At 42.3% G+C, this 12,802-nt stretch overlaps 2 protein-coding genes across 2 annotated transcripts; both read left to right on the top strand.

Annotated features, from left to right (window-relative positions):
- Positions 1 to 3,288: 3,288 nt before the first annotated feature.
- On the top strand, positions 3,289 to 5,300 carry LOC148904358 (uncharacterized). Its single transcript, XM_089025401.1, has 2 exons — positions 3,289 to 4,689; positions 4,809 to 5,300. Exons 1-2 carry the CDS (start codon positions 3,289 to 3,291, stop codon positions 5,298 to 5,300), a joined length of 1,893 nt encoding a protein of 630 aa, XP_088881527.1.
- A 45-nt stretch (positions 5,301 to 5,345) lies between these two features.
- On the top strand, positions 5,346 to 8,203 carry LOC148904357 (uncharacterized). The gene has a single exon (XM_089025400.1). It carries the CDS (start codon positions 5,346 to 5,348, stop codon positions 8,091 to 8,093), a length of 2,748 nt encoding a protein of 915 aa, XP_088881526.1. The 3' UTR covers positions 8,094 to 8,203.
- The last annotated feature ends 4,599 nt before the right edge of the window (positions 8,204 to 12,802 follow it).

Here is a 12,802-nt window from a genome sequence, read left to right as displayed (position 1 = left end):
GAATTGTTTTGCAAGAAATCTACTATACTGCGACGAACAAAATGCCGCGTCGCGCCATAGTTAATTACAAGCCAAAGTGGCCAAGGGTAATTTTGTCCTTTTTAGGGATATTTTGAATTCACCAGCATGCCTGTGACTTAGTTATTGTTAAGTTTTTCTCAAACATTGCGTCAAGAAAGTTGTCATGTAAATAAAATGCAATGATAAAAAACTACGTGCATTTAATCTCCATTCACACATGTTCACACGCATATTTCGAGCAAAGAGTCGATGAGATAAGAAATAAAATGAAAAATGTAATAAAGTACAATTCAAAGTCATTTATTTGCTATTATCTATTAATCAAAATAAGAATATATTTTGATAACAAAGCTCTCACAAGTTTAGAAATCACAGGAAAGCTGAGTGAATGAATTCGTACATGAGACGGGAAATTGGTTTGCATCTTATAGTTCACATCGCGATGTAGCCAGTGTATCTATAAAAATTAACACAGTCATTTACACTTACGTATTCTAGTGATTCGTAAATCCCTTCATGAACATTTCGACAAAAATTTGCTTTTATATCGTCCCTTTTAGCTATACATTTCAATTTATTAAAAAGAAGTTCGCACGGGTTCAGCTCTGGAGAGTAAACTGGTAAATAAACAACATCTACACCTCTTTCTAAAAGCCACTGCGATAACGCATAACCTCCAGCAGAGTGGTGAATGGCACAGTTATCAAGGATTATGATGTCCCCGTATTGTAAAATACTTTGTCCGTTCCTCATTGAACTCTGGCCTACTTCTCCCCAAAAATTAAGAAACGACGCAGTGTCACTTGTACCGTCCTCAGTATTAGCATACAATACTCCTTCGATTCCCATTAGCAAGTTTAAAGTTACGTTTGGAGAGCTCAGATATCGTCCTACTTCCACACAAGAGATATTCACTAAGGAAAGGCCGTAGTTTGGTCTACTGGTATCCGGGAGTCTAAATCCAGCTTCATCAAAGCACTTTATTCTGTGTGGGTTAATTGTGTTCATGAAGTTCAAAAAATCTTGACAGTAATCTACATTTTCTGGAGTAAATTTTTCAGCTTTTGCTCGGGACAGTCTTTTCCATGTCCAAGTTTCCCAATTATTTAAGCGACTTTGAACTGCTCTTGCGACAGCAGACTTGGAAGTTCCGGTTGGTATATTGCAATGTGTATTGACAGCATCGTAGATTTTAGCATAGGGGAAAGATGGTCTAGCTGTCTTTAAAGCTTAAATGAAATCAAGATCTTGTTGTTGTAGCCGAGGGGGATTGTTGCCACCTTTCCGCTGATGAGTAATATCACCTTGTTCGCAACATTGTTTCCATAGCTTTTGAACGACCATTCGACTCAAATTGAAGTGTTTAGCAACTTCTGTAAATGATTCTTGAAAATATCCCGTAATTACATCTCCACCTCTTTTAACAATATGATCAATGATACTAGTTCGAAGTTCCATACCTAGCGCTTTTCCCGAAGCATAACTGCGGCCACTCTTCGATTTAATCATGTTTTACGATTAGAAATGAACTGTTGTAGAAGTTAAAATTCTCTGGTTCAAATAAAAAAACGGCGGCAATTGAGCAGGAACGATATCACGTGATGTGAAATTTGTGTCCACGTGGTAAGTAAAAAAGCTATAACGTGACAGATTCCGGTAAGTGACAGAGCGACTAAAAAAAGACTGGGTGCCGCGGTCTACTGATTTTAATAGTACGTCTATCTAGTAGTTTTCATCTCCTCCGGCCCCTCCCCCCAGCGCTGGTTCTGTGTACCAAAACATGACTGTGTATGCTCTATACTCCACATTACATTGTGCCTTTAAACTCTTTTATCATTCACGTTAGCACACACCAAACTACATTGTCTTGTAGCCATAGCTCCAAAGTCGTTGTTTTTTATTATTTGGGGGCAGCACCTAATGTACCGGCTGAGAAATTAAGGATTTTCTTGGGGAAATCCTTGCTAATTCAGCAAAAGGCTCTTATAAGCAAATGTATGTGAACGGAACAGGAACTTTGCCAATTCCTTTGGCAACGTCATTTCGTTTGGAAAACCGAATGTTCTTGACCGTATTCGATTGGGGAATCATGTTCAACAGCAAATGTCCAGCTAAAATACGTCTATCTAGTACTTTTCACCTCACCCGGCCCCTCCACCCAGCGCTGGTTCTGTGTACCAAAACATGGCTGTGGATGCTCTATACTCCACATTACATTGTGCATTTAAACTCTTCGATCCTTCACGTTAGCACACACCAATCTACATTGTCTTGTAGCCAGAGCTCCAAAGTCGTTGCTTTTTTTGATTTGGGGGCTGCAGTTAATGTACCGGCGGAGAATTTAAGGATTTTCTTGGGGGAGTCCTTGCTAATTCAGCAAAATGCTCTTATAAGCAAATGTATGTGAACACAACAGGAACTTTGCCAATACCTTTGGCAACGTCATTGCGTTTGGAAAACCGAATTTTCTTGACCGTTATCGATAGGGGAATCATGTTCAACAGCAAATTTCCAGCTAAAATGCGTCTATCTAGTAGTTTTCACCTCCCCCGGCCACTTCCCCCAGCGCTGTTTCTGTGTACCAAAACATGGCTGTGGATGCTCTATACTCCACATTACATTGTGCCTTTAAACTCTTCCATCCTTCACGTTAGCACACACCAAACTACATTGTCTTGTAGCCAGACCTCCAAAGTCGTTGCTTTTTTTGATTTGGGGGCTGCAGTTAATGTACAGGCGGAGAATTTAAGGATTTTCTTGGTGGAGTCCTTGCTAATTCAGCAAAAGGCTCTTATACGCAAATGTATGTGAAGGGAACAGGAACTCTGCCAATTCCTTTGGCAACGTCATTTCGTTTGGAAAACCAAATGTTCTTGACCGTATTCGATTGGGGAATCATGTTCAACAGCAAATTTCCAGTTAAAATACTGTTACAGCCCAATACGTTAGGAAAGGAGGACGAGTGGTACGAAGCCCCAAGAGACTAGGATATTAGTAGCCTCCCTGGGTGAGGAATAAATTGTAACCCCTTAAGGAATAGAATTTCGTGCTGACATGTTTGTAATGAAGTCAACGTCTCAAGTAAAGTTGTTGAGTTGTAAAAGACGTTTTCTGCCGTCAGTTCCACAACATTTGGTCTTTCGAGCCGGATTTTGCATCGTAACACTAAAAGGAAGTAATTTGTAAAGCGATTGAAAGCTGTGGGTTGACTAAAGTTCGAATTCCAAGGTCAACATTCATCAGTCGTCATACATGTTCGCCGCCATGATGGCCGATCAAGAAGAAGATTATTTTAGTCGCATGTCTTTTGAAAAACTCCGTGCCATTTTGCAATCAAAGGGTTTGTCGACGAGTGGAAAGAAGAAAACTTTAATCCAAAGGTTAGAAACACATGAATTTTCTCTGAAATCGTATCAACACAAAACACTCGACAACAATGATGCAGAATCTTTGCCGACACATAAAGAAAATAAACAAAGCGCCGCTCTAACGAAAGTTGAGCCACATTTAGAAGAATTCGAGCAACTTAAACGTAAATTGAAGATATTGCAAGGAGATGTCGAATCTCTAACCCTTGCTGTCACCGAATTAAGTAAAAGTTCAACAAATAAGATCAAAATGCAAATGAGATTGCAAAGATTGAATGAGTGTCGTATTTCATGTCTCGATTTAAGAGAGCAGTTCGTATCCCTCACTGCTGAAGATGATGTTGAACTTCGTAATTGCAACGAAATTTTGAATGTAATAGACAGAGCTATCGATATCGCTCAAGAGTATATCGAAACAGCAATTTGTAAATCAGCTGAAAGAGTATCGTCTAAAGAAACCCGCCAAAACCTAAAATTACCCAAATTAGAATTACCTACGTACGGTAGTGATTTGTTGAAATTCCAGAACTTCTGGGATCAGTTTGAAGCCGCTGTACGTAACAACGACGACTTACCGTACATACAGAAATTCACTTATCTACGCTCAGTACTGAAAGCTAATGCATTGCAAACCGTTGATGGATTCGAAGTCACTGGAGCGAATTATGCGCCCGCAGTAGAAGCATTAAAGCACAGGTATGGTAGAAAACGAATTGTAATTTCATCGCTTATAAAGTCAGCTATCAACTTGGAATCAACGAGGAGTATGTCTGCACGCGCCTTACGTGACCTGCATGACACATTAAAGAACAGGACTAGGGCCCTAGAGGCTCTAGGTGAACAACCAATGGCACATGTTTGTATCTTGCTACCAATGTTTGAGTGTAAACTTCCGCATCAGCTTCTAGAAAAATGGGAGTTAGAGCTCGCAGATATTAAAGATGAAGAGATTGATCTCGAATTATTCTTCAAGTTCCTAAACCGACAACTTGTCTCAAAGGAAGCTGGTGAAAGAAACCAGCAAGCAACTTCTACTTCAGGTACCCACGGTCAAGGTAAAGTTAAAGTTGAACGAAAACCTGCTGCAAACGTCAAACAAGACAGATTAACCACAGCATCTACCCTGTTTAGTGACGCAACCAGTGTAACACCTTGCTGTGTATTCTGCAAATTTAATCATGAGTCAGGGGACTGTCCAGAGTTTAAGAAAAAATCGGTCGAGGAAAGATGGAAGCTAGTCAAGTCAAACAAGCTGTGCTATAACTGTTTGAAGCCTTCTCATGCTAAACATTTCTCCAAGGTGTGTCGTCAGCCTAAATGTTCTGTTGCTGATTGTGGTCGACGTCATCATAACTTACTTCACGAGCAACGTAGTTCAACACAGACACATTAAATGGATTTGCTACAACTGACTTCAAGAAGCCAACAGAAACTTTGTTACCTACAGCGATTGCCAAGTTGTATGCAAATGATCAAAGTATAGTAGCACGTGTACTCCTAGATTCTGGAAGTCAGCGATCATACGTTCGTAAGACCATTGCAGAAGCAGTCGGCCTTAAAGGTCCAACAGAGTCCGTAAGTGTCACAACGTTGGGTGGTGAGACAAGTGAAGCAAAGATACTACAACGAGTAAAGTTTTCTCTCTCTGCGGTCAACGGAAATTCGTCGGAAGCTGTTACGATGGAGGCTCTTACGATCCCAAAGATCTGCAATCCACTGGGTCCCGTAAACTTGAATCTTCATGAGAACGTTCATCTGAAAAACTTGAACTTTGCAGATTCTTATCCACGTGATTCTGTGGAGATAGATGTGCTGATTGGTGCCGACTTCTACTATAGCTTTGTAACTGGAAATTGTGAAAGAGGAAATTCACTAAACTCGCCAACAGCTGTGGAGTCAGTTTTCGGTTGAGTGCTTACAGGCCTAATAGAGGGGACACGCAAGAATACTACTTCTATGATAGCAGTCTTAGAGAACACTGAAATTACTCAGACTTTGAAAAGATTCTGGGAGCTGGAAGCAATTGGAATTTCTAAGGAGGAGAATGCCGTTCGTTCCAAGGAAGAAGAATGTGCAGTTGAAGACTTTAATTGCGAATTAAAGTTTGATGGATCCAACTACGAAGTGCGGCTACCATGGAAACCGAGCCATGCAAATCTGACTGACAACTACAAACAAGCTCTGCAGCGATTGGAAGGAGTTGAAAGAAGACTGAAACGTGACCCAGTAAAGGCAAAGGCTTACATTGATGCGATCGACCAATATACGGAGAAAGGATTCGCAGAGGAAGTTCCCGTCGAAGAGAAACAGTCCACGAACGTTAGATACTTACCGCATCACGCTGTATTTCGTAATGATAAAACAACAACCAAATGTAGAATCGTGTTCGACGCCTCGGCGAAGGACGAACAAGGCGTATCTCTGAACGACTGCATACTTCCTGGTCCTGCCTTACAACCAAATCTAGCATCAGTTCTTACCCGCTTTCGTACTCACAAGATTGGTCTGCTCGCAGATGTAGAAAAGATGTTCCTGCAGATCAAACTTGCAAAACCAGATCAAGACGTGCATCGTTACTTGTGGAGAGAGCTTAACTCCGATGAATTACCACGTGTCTATAGAATGAATAGACTTACGTTCGGCGTGAACTGTAGTCCGTTCCTTGCTATCGCAACAATTCATGCGCACGTTACGGGCTATCTCGAAACTGTTCCAAGAGCTGCCAAGGAACTTTTAGAAAACATGTACGTAGATGATTGCTTGACAGGTGCAGAAACAGATGATGCTGCACTAACATTGACTCAAGAACTATATGAAATCATGAAGAGTGGTGGTTTTAATCTCACAAAGTGGGCAAGCAATTCTCAACAAGTGATGGACAACATTCAGCCTGAACACAGAGCACCGTTGCCAATGGTAGACCTTACATCAGAAGAGTCCCTCAAAGCACTTGGCGTGTCATGGGACTTAAAGTCAGATTGCTTCAGATTCATTCCCCCAAAGGAAGTAGCCACATCTCGCACCTCCGCTACGAAAAGAACTTTGCTTAGCCATGCTTCAAGGATTTTCGATCCTCTTAGATTGATATCACCGTTCACAGTGAGAGTTAAGAACCTCTTCCAGGAACTGTGGAGAAAAGGATTAGAATGGGATGAATCTCTAGACTCAGACACTGAAAGCCAGTGGTCCTCATGGAAAACCGAGCTACAGCAAGTTACGAACATCGCCATACCTCGATGTTTCGGCGAAGGCCTTAACTCGAGATCAACTGTTGAATTGCATGGATTTGGGGATGCTTCCCCAAAGGCATATGGAGCTGCTGTGTACATGGTAGTAAAGGATGAGTCTGAGCAGGCAACAGCACATCTTGTTATGTCAAGGACAAGAGTCGCACCTATTAAAACAGTTTCACTACCAAGACTTGAACTCTTAGCTGCAGTAGTTAACGCTAGACTGTTGAAGTTTGTTGTAGAATCACTTGATGTGAAGACCAACCGTGTTGTATGTTGGACTGATAGCATGGTAACACTACATTGGATAAGAGGACCGAGTTCTAGCTGGAAGCCTTTTGTTGCCAATCGTGTCTTAGAGATACAGTCAACATGGGACCCCGAGAACTGGAAGTACTGTCCCAGTAAGGAGAACCCAGCAGACTTGTTGACACGTGGTTTATCGTGCGGCGACCTTGAATCTAGTGAACTGTGGTGCAACGGGCCCAAGTGGTTAACCTCGCCTGTAGAGGAGCATCCAGCTCAGAGTTTTTCCAAAGAGGAACCCGATGACTGCAAGAAAGAGAGAAGAGCGATACATTCGTGTACATCTGTCCTAACCAAACCTGTACTGATAGTGGATCCAAACCTTTATAGTACGTGGTTGAAGTTGATTCGTGTTACAGCCTACGTTCTTAAGGCTGTAAGATTGTTCAAAGCAAAAACTGTTTCTACTGTGACTGAACTGTCTAGCGAGGAGTTGAAACAAGCAGATATGTATTGCTATAGAACTGTTCAAAGGGAAGTGTATTCAGAAGACTACAAGACACTAAAAGAAGGCAAACAGCTGACAAGTAGCAGCCGTCTCCTTCGACTTGACCCATACTACGACGAAAAGAATCAAGTCTTACGAGTAGGAAGACGACTGCAGTTTGCGGACCTTCCTGAAGAGAACAAGCATCAGATTATCTTACCTCATGGACATATCGTTGTACAAAGACTAGTAAGAGATTTACACGTCCAGCTGTTGCATGCTGGGCCCGAGACTGTTCTGTCGACTTTACGAAACAAAGTTTGGATCACTCAAGGGAGAAGAGAGGTGAAAGGTATCATTAGAAAGTGTGTTGCTTGTCAGAAACTTAGAGTGGGACCTTGTGGAGAGAAGATGGGGCCACTACCCAAAGAGAGAGTTCAATGCTCGCCCTCGTTCACAAATGTCGGCATTGACTTCGCAGGCCCATTGTATGTGAAGGAAGGTACAAGCACCAAGAAAACCTACGTGTGCGTGTTTACATGTGCGTCTTCGCGTATGGTCCATTTGGAATTGACGAACAGTCTCACAACAGACGAGTTTCTACAAGCGCTGAGCCGTATGACAAGCCGACGAGGTTTATGCAGTACGATATGGTCGGATAATGCAAAGACATTTAAGGCTGCAAGTAAGGAGATCCAAAAGTTCTATGGTAATCCTGCAAAGAAGAGTAACGCTACGTGAAGCAAGCTCGACCAAGACCGTATTCAGTCAGAATTGTCGTCCAAAGGAATAACATGGAAATATATCACTGAACGTTCGCCATGGAGAGGTGGTTGGTGGGAAAGGATGTGCAGAGCTGTGAAGGAGCCACTTCGCAAGGTTTTGGGTAAAGCACTTATTAGCTTCAGTGAACTTAACACCCTGCTTATAAAAGTAGAGGCAGTTATCAATTCCAGGCCATTGACAGCAGTAAGTGATGACCATAGAGATCTATCGCCAATCACTCCCGCTCATCTAACCATTGGAAGAGCACTTGAAAGTTTGCCAAGCCCTACGAAAGACGACCTCGAGAGTTCAACAAAAGGAACAGTCACAAGATATTTGTACTTACAGAGATTGCTTAATCATTACTGGAAGCGTTGGGAGAAGGAGTATCTGCATAATTTAACGACAAGAGTCAAGTGGAAGACTACAGAGACCCCGTGCAAGTGGGAGACATAGTACTAGTCTCTGAAGATAACGTTAGTCGTCTAAAGTAGCCATTAGGAAGAGTGGAAAAAGTACATCCCGGACGACATGGTCTCGTTAGAACTGCGACAGTGCGAACAGAGAAGAACATTATACACAGACCAGTACAGCGTTTACACAAGCTAGAAGTTGATTCAAGTCTTCAACAGGAGTACAAGGAAAGGGACTTTTCCCCGAATGGTGGGGAAACGGCTTGTGAACAATCTCGTAATTCAAGTGAGGGTGAATCTGATATTGTCCCCCAAAGTGGACAAGGTGTGGAAGATGTTACAGCCCAATACGTTACGAAAGGAGGACGAGTGGTACGAAGCCCCAAGAGACTAGGATATTAGTACCCTCCCCGAGTGGGGAATAAATTGTAACCCCTTAAGGAATCGAATTTCGTGCTGACATGTTTGTAATGAAGTCAACGTCTCAAGTAAAGTTGTTGAGTTGTAAAAGGCGTTTTCTGTCGTCAGTTCCACAACAAATACGTCTATCTAGTAGTTTTCACCTCCCCCACACCAAACTACATAGTCCTGTAACCAGAGCTCCAAAGTCGTTGCTTTTTTTGATTTGGGGGCTGCAGCTAATGTACCGGCTGAGAAATTAAGGAATTTCTTGGGGGAGTCCTTGCTAATTCAGCAAAATGCTCTTAAAAGCAAATGTATGTGAACACAACAGAAACTTTGGCAATTCCTTTGGCAACGTCATTTCGTTTGGAATACCAAATTTTCTTGACCGTATTCGATAGGGGAATCATGTTCAACAACAAATTTCCAGCTAAAATACGTCTATCTAGTAGTTTTCGCCTCCCCCGGCCCCTCCACCCAGCGCTGGCTCTGTGTACCAAACAATGGCTGTGGATGCTCTATACTCCACATTACGTTGTGCCTTTCAACTCTTCCATCATTCACGTTAGCACACACCAAACTACATAGTCTTGTAGCCAGAGCTCCAAAGTCGTTGCTTTTTTTGATTTGGGGCCTGCAGCTAATGTACCGGCTGAGAAATTAAGGATTTTCTTGGTGGAGTCCTTGCTAATTCAGCAAAATGCTCTTATAAGCAAATGTATGTGAACGGAACAGGAACTTTGCCAATTCCTTTGGCAACGTCATTTCGTTTGGAAAATCGAATTTTCTTGACCGTATTCGATAGGGGAATCATGTTCAACAACAAATTTCCAGCTAAAATACGTCTATCTAGTAGTTTTCACTTCCCCCGGCCCCTCCCCCCAGCGCTGGTTCTGTGTACCAAACAATGGCTGTTGATGCTCTATACTCCACATTACATTGTGCCTTTAAACTCTTCCATCATTCACGTTAGCACACACCAAACTACATAGTCTTGTAGCCAGAGCTCCAAAGTCGTTGCTTTTTTTAATTTGGGGGCTGCAGCTAATGTACCGGCTGAGAAATGAAGGATTTTCTTGGGGGAGTCCTTTCTAAGTCAGCAAAATGTTCTTATAAGCAAATGTATGTGAACGGAACAGGAACTTTGCCAATTCCTTTGGCAACGTCATTTCGTTTGGAAAACCGAATTTTCTTGACCGTTATCGATAGGGGAATCATGTTCAACAGCAAATTTCCAGCTAAAATACGTCTATCTAGTAGTTATCACCTCCCCCGGCCCCTCCCCCCAGCGCTGAGCAGCAGTAAGGGGGACTCGCGGAAGGGGTAACGGGAGGCCCGGGTATTACCCCCGCCAAGTACCATGCGAGTCCCGCGGGTAATACCCACGCGATGATTCCATTACTGCTGCTGTGTTTGCGAAATCTATGATATATATGCATGAATTTAAAGAGTTTGCTTATGACTTCTGCGTAAAGTGTTTGAGAACTAAGTTTGTTACCCCACCGCCAAGAAAGCTTGTTTGTTGTGGTAAGAAAATGCAAATAGAAGATGACACGTCAGCACAGTGTTACGAGTGTGGTAAAAACATTCGTAATGCCGTACCAAATGCTACCAGAGAGCAATATTACGCCAATGGATGCCGTAAAAAAACACCTTATAAGAGAATAAAATACTTTAGGGACTGGATGAGTCATATCCAAGGTTATCGACCGGTATATTTAGACAACGAAGTAAGGAAGAAAATCATAGACCATTTAGAAGAGCCAACCCCGCAAAGTCTACGGAAGACATTGAAAAAATTAAAGCTAGGGAAATATTACAAAGCTATTCCCTATCTTTTGTCTGAAATTACCGGTAAGTCTATTCCCGAGGTTTCTGATATGACAAAAGCCGAGTGGATGTTTTGTCGGCTGGATAAGGATATTCCTTATTACCCTGACGTAATTTACGAAATATTTTACAAAATAGACCCCAACCACCCCCTGTTAGGATGGATTTCCAGGCGATGATGTAATTGGATGGGGACTTCCCTTTACGCTTAACTCTAGTGATATGCATTTTCTGCAAGTTTCCTTTACGACTGCGTAATATTTTGTGAGACCACTACAGGCAGTGTAATATTTTGTGAAAGCGCCGCAGGCTGTGTAATATTTTATGAAAATGCCACTTACTTTGAAACAACTACAAAATCGCCTTGACCAGTGTGTGGAAAAAATCGAGGAGTGTAAGACAGTGGCCTTGAACTCTGGCAGAGCTGCCATGGATTCGATTTCATTTAACGCCGCCGAGTTTTTTCAAGCATTGACGGAAATGGGCGATAAGCAGATCGAAGATTTTCTTTCTTTTTTTCCCCAGTTGCCTAGGATATTAGATTTATCTCGACAAGCCGCCGCTGAGGAATTAAGAAGAAGGAAATATGAGGCTGATATCAAGAAAAAGACGGAAGAAGCAGCTGTAAAAATTCGCCACAAATATGAAACTCATCTCAAGAGAGAACAAAGTGCCGAGCGGCGAGTAAGGAAGTTGAGGAATCGTAGCGTTGGTGCTGAAATCAATTCTTCGCAGGAACTATGAACTTCAATTTTAGCCCATTATTCCTAAGCAATTTGGGTTTATCGATAGGGTATGACTTGTATTAACCCGGACTTGACGAAATAAAAATTGTGAAACTACTTAATTTGCATATTTTCTAGACTGTCGTTCAATATGCAAATAATATCCTGTCACGCTCTTTTCAAAGCAGATGTTTACTGAGCGAGTTTTCTTTGAAGCTCTTCTTTCGCTTCTTGGTAGATCTTTTTGCGAGATTCCTCGGAAAGATCTTTTACGACTGTTTTTTTGTTTCTTATGTCCGACTTTAATTTCTCGTACTTTTCCTGTTCGGCTAAGATAAGCGAGAATTCTACATCATCTATCTTTCTGTCACGCAAAGCCTTTGAGACAAGATCGGTAATTGTATTTACTTTAGCCCTTGACAGAGCTATTGTCGTGTCGTGCTTGGATATTTTGCTTGACAACTGCTTCATAATGCCCGTAGCAACAGCAGAAATAATACCACAGGCTGCCCCAACGCCGGCCAAAGGAACTCCAACAATTATTCCCGGTCCAATAAGCGAAGTAGCAACGCCGGAGCCCGTTAACGCAACAGATATGGATCCTGAAGTTATCGCAATCTTATGTAGCGTACTCCGGGCTCTAACGTATTTCTTCCTAACTTTTTCGTAGTGTTTTGTCTACCCTTCCAAGTAAGCCAGTATCAAGTTCGCTTTATTCAGACGAAAGTTTTCAGCGTTTAGTTCGTTAGGACCCTCCTTGGGAACATCTGGGTACAACTGAGGTGCTGATGGTATAACATCCATTATATATACTAATGTACGACGCTTTTGGGAATGATATAGAGGAGCAGCCACATCACGACAACCGGGATTATGCCAACTGGAGGGCCTTTAGGAAGATGTTTCCACACGCAGACCCTAGTAAGTTTGAGCGCAGACCCGACGGTATTTATTACCAAGGCTCCAGAATGTACAGCAATGCGGACTTGGAGCCGCATGAGAAGAGGAAAGAGGCACAGCATTTGTCAATAACGAAGGAGGTACAGCCTAATTTCCCGGAGAATTTATTGATAACCAACCAGGATTACCCATTTTACGATGCTGAAGGTGGCGTAAACAACTTTGATAAGATAGTGACGCATTTAAAGATTCCACTGGGTAAGCAAACCTTTGACGTAGTAATAAGGGATATCTTTAAGGATTTTAAGCTTAAGCACACTTCAGGAAAAGAAGCCCACGAATGGATAAAGGGGCCTAACTTTAAGTACTGGCCGCAGCAGTTAAAGTTTGCCGTCTGGGCGGCTACGAAGGGCTG

This window comes from Actinia tenebrosa, unplaced genomic scaffold, assembly GCF_029948245.1.
Source record: "Actinia tenebrosa isolate PJP-AT-01 unplaced genomic scaffold, QUT_ActTen_1.0 utg165__unscaffolded, whole genome shotgun sequence".
NCBI classification, from domain to species: domain Eukaryota; kingdom Metazoa; phylum Cnidaria; class Anthozoa; order Actiniaria; family Actiniidae; genus Actinia; species Actinia tenebrosa.
The sequence above is the reverse complement of the archived record's forward strand: the minus strand, read 5'-3'. Positions and strand labels throughout refer to the sequence as shown.